Genomic DNA, 27612 nt, shown 5'->3' on the forward strand with positions numbered 1-27612 from the left:
GAGTTAGTGGACACACAAGCACTGTGGTGGAAGCATCAACAAGTTTGGCCACTGCTACCACTTCATGCAGGTACAGAGGGTGTACCTTTGCCTCCAAATCAAGGAATGTACTAAGATAGGCAGAGAGAAGAGTTGAGCAGATTTAGGAAAACCCCAAGGTGGAGATTGTTGCAAGAAGGCTTTCACAGAGTAGTATTTTCTACTGTTGCATCACAAGGAAGTTGCATCAGAAATTTTAAACTTAGTAAGCCCATGCAAAGGCTGAGATATGAGATATACAATTACCTACAGTCCTAAAATCTTCTTAGCCATCTTTTAATTTCTGTTCTTGGTAGAATTGAATGCTCTTTATTCTGGTTGAAAATAGAAACTATCCATCTGGTGACAGCTTGTGACCAAAAAAATGTAGATTCTTTGCAGAGTTCACCTTTTCTCTAGATTCTTTATGTCCCTTTTCACCTTTGAATAAGAGGTATTTGGAGCCTTCAGTAAACTACTTAGATCAGGAAACACAGCAGTAAATCATCAATATATTGAGTCTATATATATATAATATAATTATTAAAAGTATATATACACATATATAATTATAAAAACTATATACACACACATACACACATATATATGTATATATATATATGTAATTTAATTTTAGACATTGAGAAAACTAGGAAGGGGATTCAGAAAATCCCTAAAGTTTAACCCTCCAGGGATATTTGTCTTCCCACGAAAAAGCAAATATTGCCTGTTTTTCTTTTTCTTTTCTTTTTTTTTTTTTCTTTTTTGAGGTGGAATCTTGCTCTGTCACCCAAGCTAGAGCGCAGTGGTGCAGTCTCGGTTCACTGCAACCTCCGCCTCCCAGCTTCAAGAGATTCTCCTGCCTCAGCCTCCCAAGTAGCTGGGATTACAGGCACCCGCCACCGTGCCTGGCTAATTTTTGTATTTTTAGTAGAGACTGGGTTTCACCATCTTGGCCAGACTGGTCTTGAACTCCTGACCTCATGATCCACCAACCTCAGCCTCCCAAAGTGCTGGGATTACAGCTATGAGCCACCACACCCGGCCAGCTGTTTTTCTATATATGTATACTAAAGAAGACTGCACATAAATTACTGCATTGAGATATTTACTGGTTGAGAGAATGAAGAACAGGACAGTGTTCTAATGGTTGCATGGTATTTCATTAGTGCTATGATTAACCTCTAATGTGGGACATTTAAGTGTCACTATTATCAATAATACAGCAACAAATATCTTTGAGCATAAGGCTTTTTCTGTACAGATTGTTAGAAGTGAACTTACCTAGTTAAAGAGAATGAGTATTTTTAGGGTTCTTAATATATATTGCCAAATCCAAGAGCAATTGTATTATTGTATCAACAATAAATCAAAGTTTTTAATGTCATGTCTTATTTTGCCAGCATTGGATTTTCTCATTAAAAGAGAAAGGGCTAATTTCATGGGTGCAAAGGTCATGTCCTGTTGTTTTGACTTCGTTATTGGCGACACTGAATATTTATGTAGGCTGTTAATCAGTTTGATTTTCTCTTTTATGGATTGTTTATGTCCTTGGCCCATTTATCTATAAGGTGAGGGAGTAATATTTAAGTTGCTGTTAATGAATTATTAATTTATTATCCTAGATATAGTCCCCAACAGTCCATTTTTCTGAAAAAAATATTTTCCCCTATTGTTCATTATAGCATTTTTAAACAGAAATTTCAGAATTTTATGAAGCCAAACCCAAGGCTATTGATCTTCCGTTGATTCAACACTTTTAGTTCTTCCTCATCCAAAGAGTTGATTAAAATTCACTTAAGTTTCTCATAGATAGTTGTAGTTTTTAATACATAATTTCTAAACCTATATGGATTTTATGTAAGAAAATGCATGAATTCTGAAGTATGTGAAATGAAATGTTTTATCCTTCCCCTCTGCCACTATGCAGATTCAGGGTATTCATCTTTTTGACTTATTATTTCCTCCTAACATAGATAACCAATTTAATAAATGGATGACTTCGATGCCTTAATTTTATTTTTCCTCAATATTAAGCCAGTAAACATTGTTCTGAGGGTACCATACTAATCAGTTTTTGAAATTTTGTGTCATTTTTGTTGTAACATAGAGATATATACGTATGTGTGTGTATGTGTGTATGTTTCAGAAAGATATATTTCCTGAAAATATTGTTGGATTCATATAGTTATATTAACTATATTTCAAATAATAACTACTATTTGTTTTTCACTGGAAAGGTTATACATACACACACACACACACACACACACACACACTTACCGGTACGTATATATCTTCATTAAAAAACTAAGAGAACAGGTGAGCCAAAAAAGTCTCCATATAGTTACCAGTTATTTATAAATTGATATAATATGTTTGTCTTTTTCTATCATGCATACACACACACAATCGTACTGTAATACTTTTTGCATTTATTTGCTTACATAGTGCTTAGGTAGAATGTAATATTCAAATCACTATCTAAAAGACATACCTATTCAGAATTAAACTTAAATAAGAACCAATATGAATTAGATTTAAATAAAAATCACATTAACTGTGAATTAATGGTTTGGAACAAATTTACTTAAAGTTCGTTAACCATCTAATGTACTTTTCTGATAGCTTTAAACAGTATGTATTTACAATAGAGGCTACTCTGAGTAGTCAAACATATTTGTGGACTATTTGAAAAACCACAGTGGATTAGAACTTGAAATTGGCATACCCTTGTATTCCCTGAGTCTCCCCTAGAAGATGCTAGTGAGAGACAAAGTAATAGAAAGTAGTAACCATTTTAGGTTCCTCCTAGGAAATGGCTTATGTTGGTGCCATGCAAATATGTAAAATATGTGTTTCTCTGTTTTAGGAAGTTGTACAGTTTCTAGACAAGAAACATCCAAACCACTATCGAGTCTACAATCTATGCAGTATGTACATTACTCTGTATATTGCTACTGTAGATAGAAAACAGATTACTGAATGTAAGAAGATGATTTTGCTTTTTACATTGCATTTAATCATAAGTATTTGGTGCTGGTGCAGAAGGAATTTAAAAATCCCTATCTTGGACTGGCCCCATTTGGTAGAAAGAGTTAGCCCAGGAGCACAGAGTACCCTTATGAAGGAGGCAGCTCTGGCAGGACTAATGAGGCTGGAGTGGAGGCAAACCATTTTAGGGAAGATCTGTTCTGGCGATACTAGGTTTAGGAAAATCTGTCTGTTTTTCCTGCCAGATTGTGTTACGAGGACATAGACAATTTAACAAATGAGTCCCTGACCCATTAGCAGTGGGTTATGATGAGAGCAGGGCCGCAGACGGGAAAGAGCAAAAAAACTCTTTAGAAAATCGGTCGCAACCCAGCTTACCACTCTGTCTTAATTTTTTTCCTCTACCTGTATACTCAATAGACTGGGGGCAATCATTTTGGCCAGCTACATTTGCCTCTTGCGTGGTTTCTAACTACCCTGCAATAATATAATGAATAGTCTGCTAGAAAGTTAAAAATTACACCTATTAAACCAAAATAAGTTGAGTTTAGGTGACGTGAGATGGATAATCCACTACTATCCTTCTGTTTTTGAGACCCTTAAGTTTATTTTATTTAGAGCAGCAGGAGCAACTTGGAAAGCTCCTTTTGAAATGGATAGGGAATTTCTAATAAGATATTTTATATGATTCATAACTTCATTTACTGTGTTATTATATAGAGAGATATGACATACATGTTATTTATTTTAGGTGAAAGAGCTTATGATCCTAAGCACTTCCATAATAGGGTCAGTAGAATCATGATTGATGATCATAATGTCCCCACTCTATGGTAAGTTTTATGCTACGTTGACTATCAGAAGGGGGCTAAATATATTGGGCTTGATTTTTTGAAAATATTTTAATTCAACTAAAAATCCTAAACTTGAAATCAGGGAGATGGTAGCATTCTCCAAGGAAGTAGAGGAGTGGCTGGCTCAAGATCCTGAAAACATCATAGTGATTCACTGTAAAGGAGGCAAAGGTAATAACGTTTTCCTTTTTATTCCTCCCGTTCTAAAGACATGTAAATACATGTAAAGCACAAGAACAAGATACGTGTTGCTATTAAGTATTAGTAATTGTTAGCATTTAAAAATATTAGCTCTAAGACTGAAAGAAGGGAAGGAGAAAGGAAAGAGGAGAGGAACAAGAGTAGGAGATAGGGAGAGGATAAGGAAGGGAAAGAAAAAAGAACTAAGGAGGGTTGAGCATATTTTCCCTTGTTTTTCTACTATTTGGATATCTTTATTTTTCGTTTGCCAGTTTATAGCTCTCAAAATACAAAGTCTTTAATTTTGGAATGTCAGAGTACTTTTATTTAAGGCTGCTATTTTTATTTTTAAATTAACAAAAAGTATATTTATGGCATACAACATGATGTTTTGATATATGTAAACATTGTAAAATGGCTAAATCAACCTAATTAACATATGCATTACTCCACATACTTTTTACTTTTTTGTGGTGAGAACATTTAAATTGCACTCTCTCAGTAATTTTCAAGTCTATATTATTATTAACTGTGGTCACCATGTTGTACAATAAATTTCCTGAACTTGTTCTTCCTGTCTAACTGAAATTTTGCATCCTTTAACTGACATCTCCACAATCCCTCCTTTTTGTTCCCCCCCAGCCCCTGGTAACCACCATTCTACTCTCTGCTTCTATGAATTTGACTTTTTTAGAGTCCACAAATAAGTGAGACATCCAATATTTGTCTTTCTATGCCTGGCTCCTTTCGCTTAACATAACGGTCTCCAGTTTCATCCTTATTATCTCAAGTGATAGGATATCCTCTAAGGCTGAATAGTATGTTCTTATTTATATATAGCAGATATTCTTTATCCGTTCATCCAGACATTTAGATTGACTCCATAGCTTAGCTATTATGAATAAGGCTGCAGTGAACATGGGAGTGCAGATTTCATTTCCTTTGGATATATACCCAGAAGTGGAATCTCCAAATCACGTGGTAGTTCTATTTTTAGTTTTTTGAGGAATCCCCATGCTGTTTTCCGTAATAACTACTAATTTACACTCACACCAACAGTGTACAAGAGGGTTCTCTTTTCTCTACATCCTCACCAACTCTTCTTTTGTCTTTTTGTTAATCACCATCCTAACAGGTATGAGGATATCTCTTTGTGGTTTTAATTTGCTTTTCCTGATGATTAATGATGTTGAGCATTTTTCGTATACCTCTTGGCCATTCATATGTCTTCTTTTGAGAAATATCTTTTCAGGTTATTTGCCCATTTTTTAGGCAAGTAACTTGTTCTCTTGCTATTGTGTTGCTTGAGTTCCTTTTTTTTAAAAAAAAAATTACCCTGTTCTCGAATATATGCTTTGCAGGTATTTTTTCCCATTCTGTAGGTTGTCTCTTTATAATTGTTTCCTTTGCTGTGCAAAAGCTTTTCAGTTTGATACAATGTCATTTGTCTATTTTTTCTTTTTTTGCCTATGCTTTTCAGTCATATCCAAAAAATTTTGGCCCAGACCAATGTCAAGAAGCTTTTCCCCTATGTTTTCTTCTAGTAGTTTTCCAATTTCAAGTTTCACAGTTAAGTCTTTACTTTGAGTTGATTTTTGTATACTGGATGAGATAGGGTGCAATTTCATTCTTCCGCAAGTGGTTATCCAGTTTCCCCAGTTTTGTTTGTTGAAGAGACTGTCCTTTCCTCATCGTGGATTCTTGGCATCTTTGTCGAAGATCAGCTGAAAAATGGGTGGATTTATTCTGGGCTTTCTATTCTGTTCCATTGGTCAATATATCTGTTTTTATTTAAGGTTGTTCTTAAACTTGGTGAGAATCTTTTAGATTAAGGGAACAACACAGAGATGCTATTTCAAAAATTATACTGGACTTTTTCTAGTGTAATGATACAAAGAAGTTTATATTGGTGGGGTTAAAATGGGCAGAAAAGCCACTTGTAAAACCAAACAATTTAAGTTCAGTTAGATTTTCTCATTCAGGTTTAGGCTTTGAATAATCATGTAAGGATATTTCACAATTTTTGACAAACATGAAGAATTACATTCTTAGAGGGCTGTAAAACCATTTTTATATCAAATTCCAGGAAAACATAACACTGTAAACTGACTTATATAATTCAGTAAAATGAAGTTTTAGTCTTATTGAGAACTAGTTTCAAGCCCATTAGTTAATATACAGGTTCAGTGTTTAGCTCTACAGGTTGGAATATTCTGTATAAACTGGCAATTTACAATACCATAGTTAAATTAAGAAGATAGAGGTTGAATCATTTGAAGTTGCCAGTTTTTTAACCATCTTTTGGTTTAAAAATGGCCATTTCACATTGCTCAAACTAAAACGTTATTATCAAGCAGTAGCATCAGTTTTCTATTAACTAATGCTAATTCCTTGCTTGAAGGATTTGAAATTTGACTTTTTTCTAAAAACTTTTGCTGAGAAGGAGTTTGCATAATGTAAGTGTTCACTTAATATTTTATTGATTTTTTGGGGTTGTTTAGAGAATATCCAGCTGGTATGCACCAGAGAAGCCTCTTTTTTAAAATGTTCATTCGTATTAGTCTTGCTGTCTTCTGATTGGTTGCTGCCTGCAGGTTACCAGTAGTATCATGATAGTAGAAATATTTTATTATTGATTTATACGAGTTCTTTAAAGAATCTGAATGTCAATTTCTCTTAGTATTGCAAGTATATTCTCCCACTGTGTGTGTGTTTTTTTTTAATTTGATTGTGATTTATTTTGTCGTATAAAAGTTTGTAAATTTTTGTTTTGTTTTGAGACACGGTCTCGTTCTGTCACCCAGACTGGAGTAGAACGGCTCAATCTCGGCTCATTGCAGCCTCAATCACCCTGTACTCAAGTGATCCTCCCGCCTCAACTCCTCTGAGTAGGTGGGATTACAGACATGCGCCACCACACCTGGGTAATTTTTGTATTTTTTATATAGACAGGGTCTCCCTATATTGCCCAGACTGGTCTTAAACTCCTGGAGTTCAAATGTTCCACCCGCCTCAGCTTCCCAAAGTGCTGGGAAGAAGCACTTCTTTCCCAGGAAAGAAGTTTGTAATTTTGAATATAGTAAAATGTGTTAGTCTATGTGTGTGTATGTATTTCATGTTTTTCTGTCATGTTTAGGAAATTCACCCCTATACTGAGGTAGTAAAGATATTCTACATTTCTTCAAAAATCTTCAAGTTGCATTTTTAATATTTGGGTCTTTAATCTAATTGAAATTTGGGGGAAGTTTTTTTTTTCATATAGGTAGCCAATGGTCCTAACACCATCAATTGCATGCTATTTTGTTCTCCATTTATTTGTAATTCCTCTCAATCATATACCAAGTTTCTACAAATATTCAAAATTGTTTCTAAGTTCTCTATATCACACTTTTGTAACTATTGTAGCTTTATATTGTAGTTTGATAGAGGCAGAATTGTCTTGCTCTTCTTGGAACGTTATTCATACATTAAATTTTAAAATAATTTTGTCAAGTTCCATTATAAAACACGTTTAGGATTTTCATTGGAACTACATTGAATTTATAGATTAACTTGAGAGAACTGACAACTTTGTGATATTAAGTTATACATGTGATTGATTTTGTTCATTCTTTAATAATATTTTATATTTTCTTCATCATGTCTTTGCATATATTTTCAAAAATTCATTCCTACACAAATTGTGACTGCAAATGGAATCTCTTTTTTTTTCTTTTACATTTGGGTTGTTTCCAAATTTTACTATGATAAATAATGCTGCTTTTTTTTTTTTTGGACGGAGTCTCATTCTGTCACTCAGGGTGGAGTGCAGTGGTACGATCTCGCTGCACTGCAACCTCAGCCTCCCAGGTTCAAGCGATTCTTGTGCCTCAGCCTCTGGAGTAGCTGGGATTACAGGCACCTGCCACCATGCCTGGCTGCTTTGTATTTTTAGTGGAGACAGGCTTTCACCATGTTGGCCAGGCTGGTCTCAAACTCCAGACCTCAAGTGATCTGCCTACCACGGCCTCCCAAAGAGCTTACGGGGGTATTACAGGGGTAAGCCACGGCGCCTGGTCCAATGATGCTGCTTTTAAAAATACACATTTCTTGTTGCATATGTGGCTATATTTTTGTTGAGTATATACCTCAGACTGAAATAGTTCTGTCTTAGGGTAATTAATCTTGAACTTTATTTGATAATGTCACCTATTTCTAAAACAGTTGTACCAATTTTCACTCCACTGGTATTGTACACTCGAAGTGTTCCATATCTTCCCCAATACTTGCAATTCTGAGTATTTTTATTTTTAGCCGTTGGGTGTTTGTGTGATGGCATATTATGGTGGTGTTCATTTGTATTTCTGTAATTACTAATAAGATTGAGGAAGTTTTCTTAAGATTATTAAGTATTTGGATATCCTTTTTTGTAAAGTAACTATTAAATTTTCTTACCCATTTTTCTCCTGGATTATTTGTCTCTTTTCTCTTGATTTGCAGTTTTTTATGTATTCTGATTTCCATTCTGTTTTTGGTCATATATGTATTTCAAGAAACCTTTTCTGCTCTGTGATTTGCCTTTTCTCTCTCTTAGGAGTATCTTTTGGTTAACAGAAGTTCTTGGCTGTATTACCATCATAGGTATTATGCTTTCCTTTTATAAAGTTTGTGTTTTTGTGTCCTGATTAAGAAAATTTTCCTTGAGTTTAAAGACATTCTACTACTATATTTTCTTCTAGAAGGTTCATTCCTTTTAAAATTGATTTATAAGTATGGTGTGAGGAAGGGGTTAGGTTTCATCTTTTTCCATATATGGCTATCCAATTATTCCAGCACACTGGTTGAGAAGATTTTCATTACTTTACTACCCTGCAGAATATGAGTCTGTTTCTGACCTTTCTATTCTGTTCACTGATTTTTCATCTGTGTGCCAGTAGCACAATCATCTTACTGTAGCTTTCTAATAAGTCCTTATTTCCAGTCAAGTGAGTACAATCATCTTTTTCTTTTTCTTCAAAATTATTTGTGTATTTTAGGCCGTCTACACATTTCCATATAAATTTTGGAATCAACTAGTTAAATACACACACCTGATAGAAATGTTTTTGGAATTGCATTGAATCTATAGATTGGGGAGAATCGAATCTTTACAATATTGACTCATCCAATGAAAAGAGATATTCTCTCATTCAGTTAGGTCTCCTTCCATTTCTCTTTACAATGTTTTCTTATTTTCTGTGTAGAAAGCTTGCATATTTTTGATGAGATTTATTCCTACATATTTGATATGTTGTGGTTATTGAAATGATATCCCTTTAAAGTGTTTATTTTCTAAATGTTGATCTAAATGCAGTTCATTTTATTTATCAATCTTGTAATTCGCAACTTGACTAAACTCACTTTTTATTTTTTTGAGATAGGGTCTCATTCTGTCACCCAGGCTGGAGTGCAGTGACGCGATCATGGCTCACTGCAGCTTCAACCTCCGGGGGCTCAGGAAATCCTCCCACATCAGCCTCCCAAGTAGCTAGGACTGCAGGCAGGTGCCACCACGCCCAGCTAATTTTTTGATTTTTTTGTACAGACAGGGTTTTGCCATGTTGCCGAGTTTGTTCTCAAACTCTTGGGCTCAAGTGATCTGCCAGCCTCAGCCTCCGCCTCCCAAAATGCTAGGATTACAGGCCTGAGCCACAGTACCCAGCCTAAACTCACTTATTAGTTCTACTAAATTATCTATAGATTCTTTTGGATTTTATAGTACATGATTATATCATGTGAAAATAATAAATTGTATTTTTTCCTTTTCAGTCATGTTTTTCCCCTACCACTGGCTAGAACCTTCATTACAGTGTAGAATTAGAAGTGGCAATAGCAGCCATCAATGTACACTTCTATTCTCAAAGGAAAAGCTTTCAGCGTCTCTCCAATTGCTTTAGGAGCGTGTGTGTGTGTGTGTGTGTGTTAGCTACCATTTATCAGATTAAGAAATTCCTCAGGCCAGGCGCGGTGGCTCACGCCTGTAATCCCAGCACTTTGGGAGGCTGAGGTGGGCGGATCACGAGGTCAGGAGATCAAGACCATCCTGGCTAACACGGTGAAACTCCGTCTCTACTGAAAATACAAAAAATTAGCCGGGCGTGGTGGTGGGCGCCTGTGGTCCCAGCTACTCGGGAGGCTGAAGCAGGAGAATGGCGTGAACCCGGGAGGCGGAGCTTGCAGTGAGCCTAGATCGCGCCACTGCACTCCAGCCTGGGCGACAGAGCGAGACTCCATCTCAAAAAAAAAAGAAAAAGAAATTCCTCAGCCGGGTGCCATGGCTTATGCCTGTAATCCCAGCACTTTGGGAGGCCCAGTGGGGTCGATCACTTCCGACCAGCCTAGGCAACAGGATGAAACCCCGTCTCTAATCCCGTCTCTACGAAAAAATAAAAACAACCAGGTGTGGTGGTGCATGCCTGTAATACCGGCTACTCCAGAGGAGCTTGAACTCAGGAGGCAGAGGTTGCAGTCAGCCAAGATCGCACCACTGCGCTCCAGCCTAGGTGACCGAGTGAGACATTTGCTCAAAAAAAAAAAAAAAAAAAAAAAGAAAAAGAAAAGAAAAAACAATGTCTTTAGTTTGCTGAGAGGTTTTTTTTTTTTTTTTAATAAAGAATGGATGTTGAATTTTTCCAGATTTTTCTGAATCTTTGAGATGATAATTTTTCCCATTTATCTGATAAATAAATGTGGTTAATTACATGATTAAGTGGTAAACCAACATATTTCTGGAATAAATACAATTGAGTTTTGCTATACTATTTTATTAATTATTAAAATATTTTATTATTAAATTCCTGGATTCTATTTGTTAATATTTTGTTTAGGATTTTCAAATTCATGTCATCAGTGTGATTGGTTATAATTTTCCTTTCTCATAGTTTTTTCAAATCTTGGCTTCATGAAATGAGTTAGATTTCATTTTCTCAGTTTTTATTCCCTGGATGAATTTATGCATGCTAATTTTTTTTCTTCTTAAGTGTACAGTGAAATTCACCAGTGAAGCTACATTGGTCTAGAGTTTCCTCTGGGGAGAAGTTTTTAAATTATGGCTCAGTTTCATATATAGAATTTTTTTTTTTTTTTTTTTTTTTTTTTTTTTTTTTTGAGACAGAGTCTTGCTCAGTCGCCCAGGCTGGAGTGCAGTGGCGTGATCTCAGCTCACTGCAAGCTCCGCCTCCTGGGTTTACGCCATTCTCTGGCCTCAGCCTCCCAAGTAGCTGGGACTACAGGTGCCCGCCACCACGCCTGGCTAGTTTTTTGTATTTTTAGTAGGGACGGGGTTTCACCGTGTTAGCCAGGATGGTCTGGATCTGCTGACCTCGTGATCCGCCCGCCTCGGCCTCCCAAAATGCTGGGATTACAGGCATAAGCCACCGCGCCTGGCCTATAGAATTTTTTATAATTTTATTTCCTTAGCCCGTTTTCGTAGGTTATAGTTTTCCCAGCATTTGTCCATTTAATCTACGTTTGCGAATGTCTTGGCATCAAATTATTCACAATATCATTTTATCATTTTAATGTCTACAGAGGCATTCCCTTTTTATTCCTTGCGTTACTTTCTTGGTGCCTTCTCCCTTTTTTTCTTTTGATTAGTCTCACCAGGGAATTATCAATTTTACTAGTCTTTTAAAAGTAACAGATTTTTGGCCTTACTGATGGTCTCTATTATTTATTTTTTATTTCATCGATTAGTATTATATTAGTATTTTCTTCTGTATTCCTTGGGTTAATTTGTTCTTTTCCTGACTTCTTAAGATGAATAATTCTTAGAGTGTCGACCACTCTGTTTTCTATTTAGCATTTACGGCTACACATTTTCTTCTAAGAATTGCTTTAGCTTCATCCCACAAATTTTCATATGTAATATTTTCATTTTACTGGGTTCAAATTATTTTCCAGTTTTCACTGTGCTTGGTGTTTTGTTTTGACCCATGAGTTATGTGGAAGCATACTTCCTTATTTCCAAACATAGGAGACTTTTGTATTTATCTTTAAGTTTTTTATTTCTGAGGCCAGGCGCAGTGGCTCACATCTGTAATCCCAGCAATTTTGGGAGGCTGAAGAGGTGGTTTACCTGAGGTCAGGAGTTCGAGACCAGCCTGACCAACATGGAGAAACCTCGTCTCTACTAAAAATACAAAAATTTGTAGGTTTGGTCACTTCACATAATCTCATATTTCTCAAAGACTTTCTTCACTTTTTAAAAATATTTTTTCTTTATTTTTGTTTGACTGCATTAGTTCAAAAGACCAGTCTTCAATCTCTGAGATTATGTCCTCTACTTGGTCCAGTCTATTGATAAATCTTTCCATTGTATTTTGAAATCCTTAAGTGAGTTTTTTTATTTCCAGAAGTTCTGATTGATTTCTTTTTAAGATGTTTATCTCTTCCTTCATTTGCTGAATTGATTTAGAAGTTTCTTTTGGTGATTTCAACCTTGAATCTCATTGAGCTTCCTTGGAACCCATGCTTTGAATTCTTTATTGTCATTTCTGAGTTTTCATTTTGGTAGAAAGCATTGCCAGAGAGCTAGTGTGATCCTTTGGTGGTGTCACTACATGCAGGTTTTTCATGGTGTCAGAATTCTTGCACTGCTTCTTCTCATCTGGAGATGCTAGCACTTCTAATTTTTCTAATTGTTTTTATGTGGGTAGGATTTTTTCTTTTTCTTTTCTTTCCTGTATTATTATTATTATTATTATTTTTCTTCTTTCCCTTTCCTTCCTTCCTAGGTGATGTGACTGTAGAGCAATGCTAGGTAGGTCTTTCAGGATTGCTTCTGTATGCACTTCTATCAGCAGGTTTTATATTGGGTATGTGGTTTGACCTAGAAGCCAGTAGATGGCGCCAATGGGTAAGAGCTGGCTGTGGCCGGTGGTGCTGGCTATATACTTGATTCTTGTTTATTGGGAGGAACTCTCTGTTGCTGATTCCTAGAGAACACATTAATCTGAGCTCCCTCCTAAGCCCTAGCGGAACGGGGGTTAGGTCGGGTTGGGGGGGGAAGATGGGTGGAGCCAGATGGGGAAGGTTCCCCAGTGTTGTCCTGCTCTCAGCCCAGGTTTGGGAAAATGCCTGCAGCTTTTCCTTGTGTCTTTCCCTCACAAAGTCTCCAAGCCTCTCGTTAAATTAGCTCCAGGACTCGGGAGAAACAGTGCTCTTCCTGGGTCCGGGTTGCTTGGATCCCCAGTGGAAAGAGGGATGCTGTCTGCCTCTCGCACATACTGAGGCTTCATTCACTTTTGTCAGTCGAATGTTGTCACACAAGACCTGTTTGCCTGCATTGTCCTCCCAAGGATCTGGAGTGTCCTTCATAATTCCAGGGAGTTGTCGTTTCTTTCTTGAGTTAAAGCTTACAGAGTTGATCTTTATATACTATCTTGCTATTTCCAAATGCCCGAGGCATGCTAAAAGCCTGTAATCTGCCATCTTGGAAAAAAAGCATCCTTGCATTCTTAAGAGAAATGGCACTTGGTATTGATACATGGTGCTTCTACATTGCTGAATTCACTTTGAAAAAAAATATATATTTTTGTATCTACATTTATATGTGAGACTGGTGTAAAGTAATCATCTACTGTATTTATGCAGTTTTAGAACCAGCTATATTAGTGTTACTAAATGAGTTGGGAATTTTTCTTTTTTACTATTATCCAAAAGAATTTATATAAGACATGAATTATTGCTTTCGAATAGATTTTGTAAAAATCTCATCTTGTTCCTTCGTGGAGAGGTGGTGAGAAATATTTTTACCGTACATGTAATTTATTTTCCACCTGTGGGGCAGAGATTGCAATGAGCTGAGATCACGCCACTGCACTGCAGCCTGGGTGACACAGCGAGACACTGTCCCCCCAAAAAAAGAAAGAAAATCAACTTAAAATGAACCCGTTGAATATTTGAGTGTATTTTTACACCAAGCATGTCCCTTGAACTAACTTCTTTTCTTTTCTAGGAAGAACTGGAACTATGGTTTGTGCCTGCCTGATTGCCACTGAAATATTTTTAACTGCAGAGGTATGAAAGATGTTACCACAGACTTTGTCTTATGATGACTGAGTTTGCTAGTTCTGAAACATCAGGGGTAGGATGTTAAGATGATTATTTTAGTCATGGTGCTCAGTGAAATTGTAATTGGAGAAGTGGTTGTTAAAAAGTCTGTTTTTGATACTTCCTTGTTTAACATGCATTAGTTAGTAGCTGGCTTAAGAATCTCTTTGGGCCAGCAGTAGAGTGAGGTCAATGAGACGCAAAATTTAAGAGAATGTTAAAAATTGCAATAATTAAAATAAATGATTTTTAATGCAATATTTAAAAAATGAAAATTAATGCAAAAAAATTATGAGGTACACAATATCAACATTTTAAATAAAGACAAGACCTGATGGGGCAGGATTAAGGTGAGGGGAGTAAAACCATGTTACACAGATACGAAAAACATTCAGTAATCACAGTAGTTCCCTCACCTCACCTGGCCCTGCTCTTACTCCTGCCAGTACCATGACTTCTTCCTTCCTCATGAGAATAGTATCAAGCTGAATTAGATAAATCCTCCAAAGGGTCTTGACCATCCTCACAACGCTTAGGTAGATAAAAAGCAAGATTTCACAACTCAAAGCCTCTCCTGCATGTAACTATCTCTGCTTAGTCAACACATGTGGAATCTGTGACCTCTAGAAATTTCTGATAAGACAAGGTGGGCTGTTTCCACCTAAAGCAGTGTTCTCCGTCATTTTTCCTTCTGCCATTTTCTTGGTGAGATGCTACGATTTCCAGCAGCTCCACTCGAGTTGTTTGGCCTACAGTCTAGGGAAGAAGTGGTGGTTATGCACAATGACCAGCACTCTAATTCCACCACCTTTGGTTTTTCTAATTTGAGACACACAGATTTTGAAAACGTATGTTCTAGGATGGTGTTTTTCAAGCTATGGATCATGATTTATCAGTGAGTTGTAAAATAAAGTTGCTGGGTTGTGACTAACATCTCTTAAAAATAAAATGGAATTGGCTGGGCGCGGTGTCTCACACCTGTAATCCCAGCACTTTGGGAGGCCGAGGCAGATGGATCACCCAAGGTTGGGAGTTTGAGACTGGCCCGGCCAACATGGAGAAACCCTGTCTCTACTAAAAATACAAAATTATCTGGGCGTTGTGGCGCATGCCTGTAATCCCAGATACTCAGGAGGCTGAGGCAGAAGAATCACTTGAACCCAGGAGGCGGAGGTTATGGTGAGCTGAGATCGGGCCATAGCACTCCAGCCTGGGCAACAAGAGCGAAACTCTGTCTCAAAAAAAAAAAAAAAAAAAAAAAAAAAAAACTAAAACTAAAAATAAAATGGAATAGAGCAGAATAGAAAATATCAAAAGGTTTAAGTATTGGTGTGTGTGTGTGTGTGCACATTTCCTAGGTTTATTAATGTGGATTGCAACTTAAAAAATGAAAAGTTTGAAAGCCACTGATATGGAGCCCTAGACTGAGAACCAGAGACTTGTATTCCAGGTCTGTGCTGCCTCTAACTGGCTGCAGCATCTCCATGGCAGATTGTGTAGTTTTCTTTTGGTCTCGGTCTTCTCATTTGTAAGATGGAAAGAAGGGTTGGACCAGATGATTTCTAAGGTCTTTCCAGCTCTAAAATTTTATGTCTTTACGAAACCTTGAATGAGAGAAGTCTTTGACGTGACTTTGTTAATTTTGGTAACTTGGGTAGCCTTTACCAAAAGACCACTGCGGCTGGGTGCGTTGGCTCATGCCTGTAATCTCAGCACTTTGGGAGGCTAAGGCAGGTGGATCTCTTGAGTCAGAAGTTCGAGACCAGCCTGGCCAACATGGCAAAGCCCCCATCTCTACTAAAAATACAAAAAATTAGCCATTTGTGTGGTACACGCCTGTAGTCTCAGCTACTGAGGAGGCTGAGGCAGGATTGAACCCAAGAGGCAGAGGTTGCAGTGAGGTGAGATTCTGCCACTACACTCTAGTGTGGGTGACAGAGCAAGACTCCATGAAAAAAAAAAAAAATCACTGGCTTTAGGAAAGAAGGTGGTTTTAGAAAGACTAAGGGTACCTAATATAGAAAAGGAAAGAGTGCAGGTGAACCATGGTTCCTTTTTTGTAGGAAAGCTTGTACTATTTTGGAGAACGGCGAACAGATAAAACCAATGGCACTAAATATCAGGGAGTAGAGACTCCTTCTCAGGTAAGTTTTCTTTTTAAGAAGGGGAGCTTTTATAGGGGAGTGGGTTAAGATTGCCACCTGTTATTTGGTTTCATTTTAGACTCTTCTCCTTTGGTGATCGGGCAGCAGCATTTGGGCGCCCTGCGACAGGCCTTGGTCCCTCCCTGAGGCTGAGGGTCATGCTTCAGGTGCCACCCACACGTTGGGGGGTGCGGCTTTTCCTCAGAGCACCTGCTTTCTATTCTATACTGGTTATTGTTTATGGAGCTCAGGAGTTGATTATTTTCCCAAAGCAGGAAGGTCCAATACCTAAAGCTCCAGGACCCTGAAGTTTATCTAAAATCACTAGCCTTTGATTTCAATGTAAAAAAGATCTAAGTCTTCCACAAATCCTTACTAGGGCAATTCAACCCTTGCAGAACATCACAAAGACTGTTTTTGGATGACTCCCCTGTGTGCGTGTGCGTGTGCGTGTGCGTGTGCGTGTGCGTGCGTGTGTGTGTGTGTGTGTGTGTGTTGTGGGGGAGGTGTATTTTAAAAGAGAAAGAAAAGGGGAAATAAACTTTTCAAAAACCCTTTTATATACACCAGACAGTACTGCACTTTTACATATCTCACTGAAAACCCATAACACCTATATGAAACATACAGTTACTCTATTTTTTTAAAAAAATAATTTCGTTATGGAAAATTTTAATTATATACAAAAGTCCAGAGAATCATACAATATATCTCCGTATAGTCATCACTTCACTGCAACAACCACTTCAGCCTGCAATCAGCCACGTTTCATCCATACTTTTCCCACTCTACTCACACTCCCAACTCCACTTTCCACTCTTGCTTTCCCTACACCTGGATTATTGGGAAGGAAATTTCAGTTGTCAGGCATTTTATCCCACAAGTATTTTAATATTATATCTAAGTACTCTTAAAATAACAAAAAACCCGTAATACCTTTTATCATATCTAAAATATTACACCTTAAAAAATCCTTAATATCAAATTTCTAGTCCATGTTTGTTTCCAAAATTGTCTTAAAATCTTTGAAAATTTAGTTTGTTTCAGTCAGAATTCAAACAACATCCATACATTTCATTTGGCTGCTATGTCTCCTAAGTCTCTTTTACTTCATAGATTCTTGCCATTTTTTATTACTTGTAATTGGTTTACTGCAGAAACCAGAATGTTTAGCCTATAGCATTTACAACATTCTAGACTCTGCTGAACCATTCTAAGAGTTTTACATTCACTATCTCATTTAATATTCTCAGTAACTCCGTGAGTAGGCACTACTATGATTCTCATCTTATAAATTAGAAAATTGAGGTTCAGAGAAATTAACTAAATTAACTTTTGAACCAAGGACAGAAATCTAGATGTCAGACTCTGAAGCCCATGCTGTGCACAGCTTCTCATTTATATTGCCTTTTCTATACTGCCCCTCAAACTGAAGTGAGAGTGTGTTGGGAATTCTTAACTAGATTTGGATGTGGCTGTAAATGAGTTTTTCTTTAGGTGGTGGGAATTGAATAAGTGCTCTTGGCCCTGTTAGAAGAACCCTGTAACTACTGACCCTGTTTAGTTTGGGCAAAAGAACTCAGCCTGGCTGGGCGCGGTGGCTCAAGCCTGTAATCCCAGCACTTTGGGAGGCCGAGACGGGCGGATCACGAGGTCAGGAGATCGAGACCATCCTGGCTAACATGGTGAAACCTCATCTCTACTAAAAAATACAAAAAACTAGCCGGGCGAGGTGGCGGGCGCCTATAGTCCCAGCTACTCGGGAGGCTGAGGCAGGAGAATGGCATGACCCCGGGAGGCGGAGCTTGCAGTGAGCTGAGATCCGGCCACTGCACTCCAGCCTGGGCAACACAGCAAGACTCCGTCTCAAAAAAAAAAAAAAAAAAAAAAAGAACTCAGCCTTATCCACTGATACTTTTCTCCCACTCCCAAGCCAAAAACAAAACCAAACAAAGAACAGTCATAGACCCTAAGCTAAAAGGAATGTGTGGATTTTCTGAAGTGCAGCCCTAATCATGCCATTTCCATGCTCAAAATCCAGAATATGTCCCCACTGCCAATAGCAATAAACTAAATGTTTCAACCTGGCACTCAGGATCCAGTTTGACTTTTCCAACCTTTTCTTCCACTCTGTGCATGTACACATCCCACACTCTAACACATTTAGACTGTGTGCTGTTTCCCAGCCCATGGACACTTGATTCCCTCGTGCCATTGCTCATGCCCCTTTTCCTAGAGTCATTTTCCCTTCCCAGCCTCAAGTAGTTTCTTGCTTTTTCAGTTCTTAAAGCCCTTTGTGTTTCTCTTAGGGACTACATCACTTTGCATTATTCTCTAGCTATTTGAAGTGGTAACTTCTGTATCCTCTTTAAAGGCAAGACCCATGGCTTACCCATCTTTCCACCCTTTCCTCATAATATCTTCTTTGTTTGTAGTGAGTGCCTCCTATGGGTTGGTTGTATTAATTTCTACTACCAGTCCATGTTGTTTTAGTTGCAGGAGAAAGAAGCATGGGAGCAAAAGCAGCTTGAGGGCCCTGGCAGGTTACAGCCTTTAGGGAAAGGTGTAGAATCTGGTGGCAGGAGCCAAGGAGATGTTAGATGGAGCTCCCCCAACAACTCTCCCCACACATCTCCCCATCCGCACCTCTTCTGTAGTCATGTGTAGCGTCTCGAACTTTAGTCCAGAACTAGCACACCAAAGGCTGCAACTGAATCTCTTCTGATTCACTGACAGGGCAACACATGGTCTCAGCTGCATGTTTGAGAGCTGTGTTGGCAAGACCTCAGGACAGAGTGCCCTCTGTGTCTGGTGGTGATTCTCAGACACCATCACATTCTGATCCTGCATTGTGGGCCCTTCTACTGACTACATCTACTCCTAAGTTAAGAACTTTCATGAGCCTTCCTCATGACTGGCCCTTTCTAAAGGAAAGTATGGCAGTTTGTGACTTCTATGAACAGTTCTCAATGGGTATGGAAGAGTCCATGAACTTTTTTTTTTTTTTTTTTGGAGACAGAATCTCAGTCTGTCACCCCAACTGAAGTGCAGTGGTGCAATCTCAGCTCACTGCAACCTCGAACTCCTGGGTTCAAGCAATTCTCCTGCCTCATACTCCCGAGTAGCTGGGATTACAGGTGCCCACCACCACGCATGGCTACTTTTTGTAGTTTTAGTACAGACAGGGTTTCACCCTGTTGGCCAGGCTGGTCTCGAACCCCTGACCTCAAGTAATCTGCCCACCTTGGCCTCCCAAAGTGCTGGGATCACAGGTGTGAGCCACCAGCCTGGCCACCTTTTGAGTTCTGAACCAGTTGATTCAGTACCAAAGGTCTTCAACCCCTTGAAGATAGATTCAAGGACAGCCATTGTGAACAGCTTGCCCTAGGCAAAGGACAAGGCTAAGGGAATTCCAGGGCTTCCTTGTGAAAACAGAATTGGGGAAATGGAAAGCGAAGAAATTCTAGCTGTCAGGAACAAAAGAAGAATGACAGGAAACCTGCTTCTGAGGTATGGAGGTATTCCCCTTGAGTTTTCACATATACCATTCTCTCATGCCCAGGAACCTGCTCTTCACTACACCACAAACCTTCCTCTAACTCAGTCACAACTAAGCTTCTATCTGCACACTGCCAATGCTGTAACTGTTTTGTTGTTGGTTCTGATTAGTTGCCCTCTCAACCATAAGCAGCCTGTCAACAAGACCCGGCTCCATCCTTGTTACTTCCCCATCGCACTTAATTCAGTATTTTCCCCCCAAGGTAGATAGTGGTTGGTGAGGCAGCATCCCTCAAAATGTCTAGTAATATAATGGCATCCAGTAAATGTTTCCTTAATTATTTACTGCCCCTAACCTTTATGCAATTAAAAAAAAAAAAAGAAAGAAAAGAAAAAATAAGAATGCTGACTTTAAACTTTTCATCTCCACTTAAAGTAAGGCTTCTGTTGCTTTTCAGAATAGATATGTTGGATATTTTGCACAAGTGAAACATAGCTACAACTGGAATCTCCCTCCAAGAAAGACACTGTTTATAAAAAGATTCGTTATTTATTCGATTCATGGTAAGTGTTTATGTAAAATTGAAGAATTGGGCAGGAGGGCCAAGGTTCCCACTCTGGGAGGGTTTTGCTCATTGTTATATATACAGATGATCCTAACTCATACCTGTCTTTTTACATATCCTCATGCATAAATTCCTTCTTAATTGCCCATTGATTGCCAGCCCTTAGATGTTCTTCACTTTTTCTTTTCCAGCACCAATTTGGGGGACTTCATCACCCTCCCATCTCTCCTGTTCTCTTTGCTCCTCTGTTCGCAACCCAGAGTGGACTTTTCAGGGCAGAGTGAGCTTCTGATGAGGGAGGAGGAGGACCCCTGTGCCTTCAAGACTGGTTATTTCTCATAACCACCTCTAGTTCAGAGTTTGTCTTGGCGGAGGTGTCTCCATATCATATCATTTTCTCACCTTCTTTCAGAGGCATATTTTTTTCTCATCCCCCTGGGCTCTCTCTTTTCCCTTCTGTCCTCCATCTGTAACCCTCTCACTCCCAGCCACTCCCATACCTTGTGGCTCTCACTCCCAGCCACAGTGCTGGGGGTCAAGATAAGCCTCCTAAGAGGAGCACTTAGGTCCTCCCTGCCTGAATCTACATGGAAATGGAAAGGGTTGGGAGAAAGTGGGGCTCTATGGAGGTATCTTTCACCCCCCTAGCTGTTACCGAGTATTACCAGTTGTAAAAATCCATATAAACATCATGAGAGCTATTTGCCTGCTTCCAGAATGTAAGCAGAGAGATAAAGCTGGGATGCACTGTTGCCCAGGGAGGCAGGGAAATTGGTCAGATGTACACCTCTGGGACTTGAGAAAGAAAGTGCAGAGAGAAACTGGCCCCCATTTCCATGTCCATTTCTCCATCACCAACCTTGCTTCCCCTGCACAGCTTACACTCAGTAGAGGTGGGAAAGCAGGATGTGTCTGTGTGGAGGGGATGGGGTCTCACCACTCCCACTGCCAGAGAGGTAGCAGGGTGGCGATGCATCTGAACCCCTAAAGCAAACCTCTTATAACAGCCAGCATGTGGACCTGAGGTGGTGCCAGTGCTGGGCGTTACAGGTGCCATGGTGCCGGGCTGCTGGTGTCCACACAGACAGCCTAGTATTTTTAGCCTCCTGAGTTTTGTTCTACATTTCACTGATTTCTGGTGGACATCAATAGAAAGAAGTTCTGCACCTGGAATGGGAAAGAGGGAACTGAGGCAAGAAACTGTGATTTCTAATGACAAATGAATATCATGGTGTTAGTGAAAACAAAATTAAATGAAAAGAAGACAAACAGCATAGGAGATGATCAATCAAGAATAATTAATACACTCGTTTATTAGAATATTTAATTCTCTACTTTTAGTTTTGTGCATATTTAAATTAAAAATAATGTAGAGTTGAGAGGAAAGCAATAAAAAATTAATTGGAGCCTGAGAAACAGTCTTTGAGGAAATGCTAAGGAAGTGAGTAGGTCATTTGAATTGAAAAAAAAAAAAAGGGCAAAAGAGCCTTTGTCTGTAAATATATACAGCATACCATGGGAATTTGATATAACCTGTGTTTTTATAGAGATTGCATCAGGAACTAGACTTAAAGTAGGGCCAAAGTAATTTAGACCACAGTATTTCTTATTAAGAATCATTATGATTAGAAGTTTGAAGAAAGCAAGACATTAGCAAGAAAGGTGTCAAGTCACCTTCCCATATATATATATGAGACAGAGTCTTGCTCTAAGTCTCACTCTGTGGTCCAGGCTGGAGTGCAGTGGTGCGATCTCGACTCACTTCAACCTCCACCTCCCAGGTTCAAGCGATTCTCCTGCCTCAGCCTCCCAAGTAGCTGGGACTACAGGCATGCACCACCACACTGGGCTAATTTTTGTGTATTTTTAGTAGAGACAGAGTTTCACCATGTTGATCAGGCTGGTCTCGAACTCCTGACCTCAAATGATCCACCTGCCTAGCCTCCCAAAGTGTTAGGATTACAGGCATGAGCCACCGTGCCCAGCTAATTTTTTCTCTTTTTAATCCATGATGTTAATTGGCAAGACATTTTGATCTTCGCGCTAACCAGCCTAACTTTTTAATTTCATTTAGGTGTTGGAACAGGCGATGGATATGATCTAAAAGTCCAAATAGTAATGAAGAAAAAGATTGTCTTTTCCTGTACTTCCTTAAACAATTGTCGGGTAAGAGAAAACATGTGAACTGAAAAAATCTGATGTTTGTTTTAAGGCTGAATGTCAAACCAGCAATGTTGACCTCCCTAAACTATCACTTACCATAAAGAGATTCCATGATGCTTTCTGGTTACCGTTGTGGTGTCACTGGATTTGAATGCAAACCAGAGGTAAATTAACCTGTTTGTTCAAAACAGTTTTTTTAGGGTACTTTCCAGAATGTATTTCTGTTCAGTGTTGCTTTGCCTTTCACTTTTCCACAAATGCTGAGCATGTTCCCAGGAATGTATTAAGGATTTTAATTTACATATCTGGTCATTTTTAGCCATATTCTCTTCTTCTCGGTCATTTTATCTTTTATTATATAGCACTGATTCTAAAATGTTAGTGTGCATGAAAACCACTGAGAAGCTTGTAAAGATTTACATTCCTGGGTTGTACCCTAAAGTAAGATTCAGGAAATCTGGAATGGGGGCCAGGAATCTATAGACTTAGCAGTGTCCCAAGTGATTGTTCTAAGTCAGAGGTTCTGTGGGGTTGACCCTATGAGAAACAATGCAAGGAGGAATGAATTGGGGAGGAATCTCTTTATCCAAAGCAAAAGGGACCTGGTAGTCAATGTTTTGCTACAATGAAGAAATGCCTAAAACTACATACCTTTTCTGAAACAATAAAGCTTCCTTCATGGGTCTAATAACCATAAACTTTTAGAATTCCTACCCAGGCCTTTGTCTCAAATTCTTTTATTACTAATCCTATTCCCTCACTCTCTGCACTGCACCCACTTTTTTTGGCCTCTCCCAACTGAGGGCATTCACCCAGGCCTTATCCTTGGCTTCCTGTTCTTAGCAAATGCTTTATTCTTGGTTAAAGAATCACCCATTTCCCTTACTTAAACTATTATTTGTTCATTTACTGAAGAGATATTTATAGTCGCCCGCTGAGTTGTAGATGCAAGAGCTGCAACATGAACAGTTTGCACTCCAACTGAAATGCAGTAGCCAGTCTGAATTATCAAGGAGCTTTATCTGCTTCTGCAAATGGCACCAGCATTCTCCCACTCAGGCCTTGGGCTTTGATTCTCTTTGCCTTGGCTCCCTAAATCCAGTTAGGCATCAATCCCTGTTGATGATGCCTTTGAAATTTTTCTATGCTCGCCTTCCTTTCTGTTCTCACTGCCACTAACTGTCCGGAACCTCATTTGCTCATGCCTAGATTTCTACAATGGTCTCCTTGCCTTTCTTGCTCCTTATAGAATGCGATGTATGGAATCCTGAAATACGCGTACTGAAATGTTGCTCTCATTGTGAAAAGTATGTAGAGCAGAAGACACACTGCATGCCCATGGTCAGAGCCAGTTAACACCTTTGGCTCAACATCCTTACCTGTAAAATAAATATCACACCTCAAGTATTACGTGAATTAAATTAGATAATATGTATGAAGTTGCTTTGTGAACTATAAATCACTAAATAAATGTTATATGTGATAATTATCAGGCCTCTTTGTCACATAGGAAATACACCATGATATTCTTCAGCAGCTTCACTCTTATTTCCTTGGCTCTTGAGCTCTTAAGATATAATAGACCTAACATACCTGAGCTTATTTTTATCAGTAGCTTGACCAGCAGACTCCATTCCAAATAAACTGGGTCATCCCCTTTGGCTCTTGGAACACAACTCTAAGTTATTTAGTTAGTTAGTTGGTTATTTCTTTCCTTTCTTCCTTCCTTCCTTTCTTTTTCTTTCCTTGAGTCAGGGTCCCATTCTGTCCGAGGCTGTAGTGCAGTGGCGCGATCAAGGCTCCCTGGAGCCTCAACTTCCCGAGCTCAAGCAATCCCCCAATTTTTAAAAATTTTTTGTAGAAGCTGGATCTTGCTATGTTACCCAGGGTGGTCTCAAACTCTTGAGCTCAAGCAACCCTTCCATCTCAGCCTCACAGAGTGCTGGGATTATAGGCATGAGCCACACTGCCTGACCTTTTTTGTTGTTTTTCTAACTTCTACTTTGCGTTATTGCTGGTCTTTTTCCATCTGTATGAACTAGATTCTATTTTCAGAGCTCTTCTTCATTTATCTAAACCGTTTCATGCCCAATTCAATTTCTGCCTCCTCAATGAAATTTTCTGCACTTCCTGTTAACTAGCCCTCAATGGTGCATGAGAGCACACCCAGTCTTCATCATACAGATTGAGAGTTACATAGTATTCTACGATTGTTTCTTATGTGTACAGCTTCCTGAAGGGACCAAAAGAGTCTGCACCTTCTTTTGTGTTTTTCACAGGGCCTAGCATAGACCCTTCTCACTGTGGGTGCCATTATTTATATGAGAGTGAGTCAAAGAAATAGTGTATCTTCAAAGTCATTCATTCCAAAACGTGAACTATCTTTGGTCACTTCTCCATCTGCAGCCTGTAATGGTCAAGTCCAAAGATCCCACTGACAGACACAAGAGTTCTAATAGAACATGATGATCAGGGGGACCCCACACCCCCAAGTGTTACAGACCCCGTTGTTATTTTTTTTAATTTAGTAAATAAAAAGCCAGAGTTAAGCATTATTTTTTGAATGTTGAGGGTAGCTTTAAAATTGAGCTTCTTAACATATTCTCAAAAGAGGTCCTAATGTATGAAAATCAAATGACACACATTAAATAATAATATTTAACTGATTAATGTCTAATAGAAAATTCAATACTTCTGAAAAGTGAGACACTTTTGAAAAGTGCTTCATGATAACCCTCAAACATGTTGGCCTTTAAAAATCATAAACAACAGGCCAGGTGTGGTGGCTCACCTCTGTAATCCCAGCACTTTGGGAGGCCCAGGTGGGCAGATCACTTGAGGCCTGGAGTTTGGGACCAGCCTGGCCAATATAGCAAAACCCCATCTCTACTAAAAGTGCAAAAACTAGCTGGGTGTGGTGGCATGCGCCTATAGTCCCAGCTACTCAGGAGGATGAGGCATGAGAATCACTTGAACCTGGGAGACAGAGGTTGCAGTGAGCTGAGATCACACCACTGCACTCCAGCCTGGGTGACAGTAAGACCGTCTCAAAAAAAAAAAAAAAAAATATATATATATATATATATACACACACACACACACACACATACATACACTACACACATACATATAAACAACAGTGTTGCAACTAGAAAAGATCATTAATAATTATTTATACATGTAGTGATTGGTCTGTGAGACCAAAAGTACTTGATAAATATAGGAAGTCTGGATAAGTGAAAAGGAACTTCATTGTTATCATTAGCTAGGTTTATAGTTCCGAATTCCATGTGTTCATTCACAGGTATTTCATGACACTGAAACAGACAGGGTAATAATTGATGTGTTCAACTGTCCACCTCTGTACGATGATGTGAAAGTGCAAGTTTCCTCTTCGGTGAGTAATCAAGAAATGGCCTCTGCCATTGTTCTTGTCTGAACTTTTGAATGGTTTTATTTAAGGTTTCCTTTACTACGGTTCCCAACAAGGGAGATGATAAATGTCATCCCATAGAGGAAGGGGGAGAAAAACAATACATCAGATCTATAACAAATTTTTTAAAAGAACATATGTAATTTGAATAATTTTTGTTCATTTGTTTTTTCTAAATTGTACATTTTCTAAATGTTTCTAAATTTACATGTATTAATTCACAAATCCAAAAAATACAAAATAAATACAAAAAAAAAAAAATACAAGCCAAGATGCTAAAAAATCAAAGGTATGTTTTACTGCATAGCAGTGGTTACATTTTGTTTTGTATCATTTTTAATATTAAAAATTGAGACAGAGTCTCACTCTGTCACCCAGGCTGGAGTGCAGTGGCGTGACCATAGCTAACTGTGGCTTCACCTCCTGGGCTCAAGCAATCCTCCCACCTCACCCTCCTGAGTAGCTGGGAGCACTGACTGGAAAGACAGTTAGGTTTGGGTGACTCAGTTGGGTGAAACACAGAGAAGGCAGCACAATACAACACATGAAATAACCAAAGCAGTTTTTTGTTAATTCTAAAGAGAAGAGGGCAGCACACCTCACAGGGCGAACTCCAAGGGGCAGCCATGCAGGAGACCTGTGCTCAACTGATGGGTGGGGAGCAAGAGCGAGAAAGAGGGAGGGACCTGAGAGTGGAAGCCTTTATTGGGAAGTAAGGTGTTACCTGAGCAGGTTTCCTGCGGGGAGGTCTAATCGGTGGGTTTAATGCAAGCAGTCATGAGTTCCATGGAGTCATGCTGTGACTGAGAGGTGGTCACTGATATATCCACACGGTCCATGCAGAGTATGGGGGTCTGTGGGGTGGTTATATCTAGCTGTCCGCAATGAAGTAGTCACCAGCAGAAGGTTGTATAAGGCAGATATTGGGATCAGTCACATTGAGAAACCGGGAGGAGGTGAACTGGAAACTGTCAAGGGTGACTGAGCCCTGCTTCTGATATCAGAAAGTGCAATTTATATTTAAAAGGGATGCTGAGGCAACAAAAAAAATTGTAAGAATTCACTACAAAATACTTGGGTATATATAAGCATCGGTCCTTAGTGGATTCTGTTTCGCACTATCTAAACCAGATTCAAATATCAGCATTTAAATATCTATCATGGAAAATACAGTATTCCCTGAAAATTTTGATAGAAACAGCAAAAGAAAGCAATAGCATTTTCTTAAGCCTCCTCCTTTGTGTCTTGAGTGTATTGTTATAGGATGCAGAATGCTACATATTGAATGGTTTTAATTATTTGATAAATATATAAAGGAATACAGGAAGAAACTTTAATTTCTTTGGAATGATCAGTTCTTGGCATCAATTTTACTTTAAAAAAATTTTTTTTCTTTTTAGGATTTTCCTAAATACTATCACAACTACCCTTTTTTCTTCTGGTTTAACACATCTTTAATACAAAATAACAGGTATGGATATAATATCAACCCAAAGAAACAACCTAATAATCTTCAATGTCTGTGTATAAGGTGTAATGGCAAGTGTTTTGCTGGTTGTCATAAGCTTAATTTATAGAAAACAAAAAATCCTTGAGCCACCATTGTTCATTGCCTTACTCATTTTACGATGGTTATTTTAAAAATACAGTTGTTCTTGAGACCACCTGTTGCAGTGCCCTCAAGGTCCATG

The 27612-nt window shown here is 38.6% G+C and overlaps 1 protein-coding gene across 1 annotated transcript; it reads left to right on the plus strand.

The window, feature by feature from the left end:
* The first annotated feature begins 2891 nt into the window (after positions 1 to 2891).
* On the plus strand, positions 2892 to 26637 carry LOC144329443 (phosphatidylinositol 3,4,5-trisphosphate 3-phosphatase TPTE2-like). Its single transcript, XM_077973978.1, has 9 exons — positions 2892 to 2951; positions 3764 to 3845; positions 3949 to 4037; positions 14023 to 14084; positions 16181 to 16261; positions 20218 to 20323; positions 22400 to 22491; positions 25793 to 25885; positions 26503 to 26637. Exons 2-9 carry the CDS (start codon positions 3814 to 3816, stop codon positions 26635 to 26637), a joined length of 690 nt encoding a protein of 229 aa, XP_077830104.1. The 5' UTR covers positions 2892 to 2951; positions 3764 to 3813.
* The last annotated feature ends 975 nt before the right edge of the window (positions 26638 to 27612 follow it).

This window comes from Macaca mulatta, chromosome 17 (genome assembly GCF_049350105.2).
Source record: "Macaca mulatta isolate MMU2019108-1 chromosome 17, T2T-MMU8v2.0, whole genome shotgun sequence".
NCBI classification, from domain to species: domain Eukaryota; kingdom Metazoa; phylum Chordata; class Mammalia; order Primates; family Cercopithecidae; genus Macaca; species Macaca mulatta.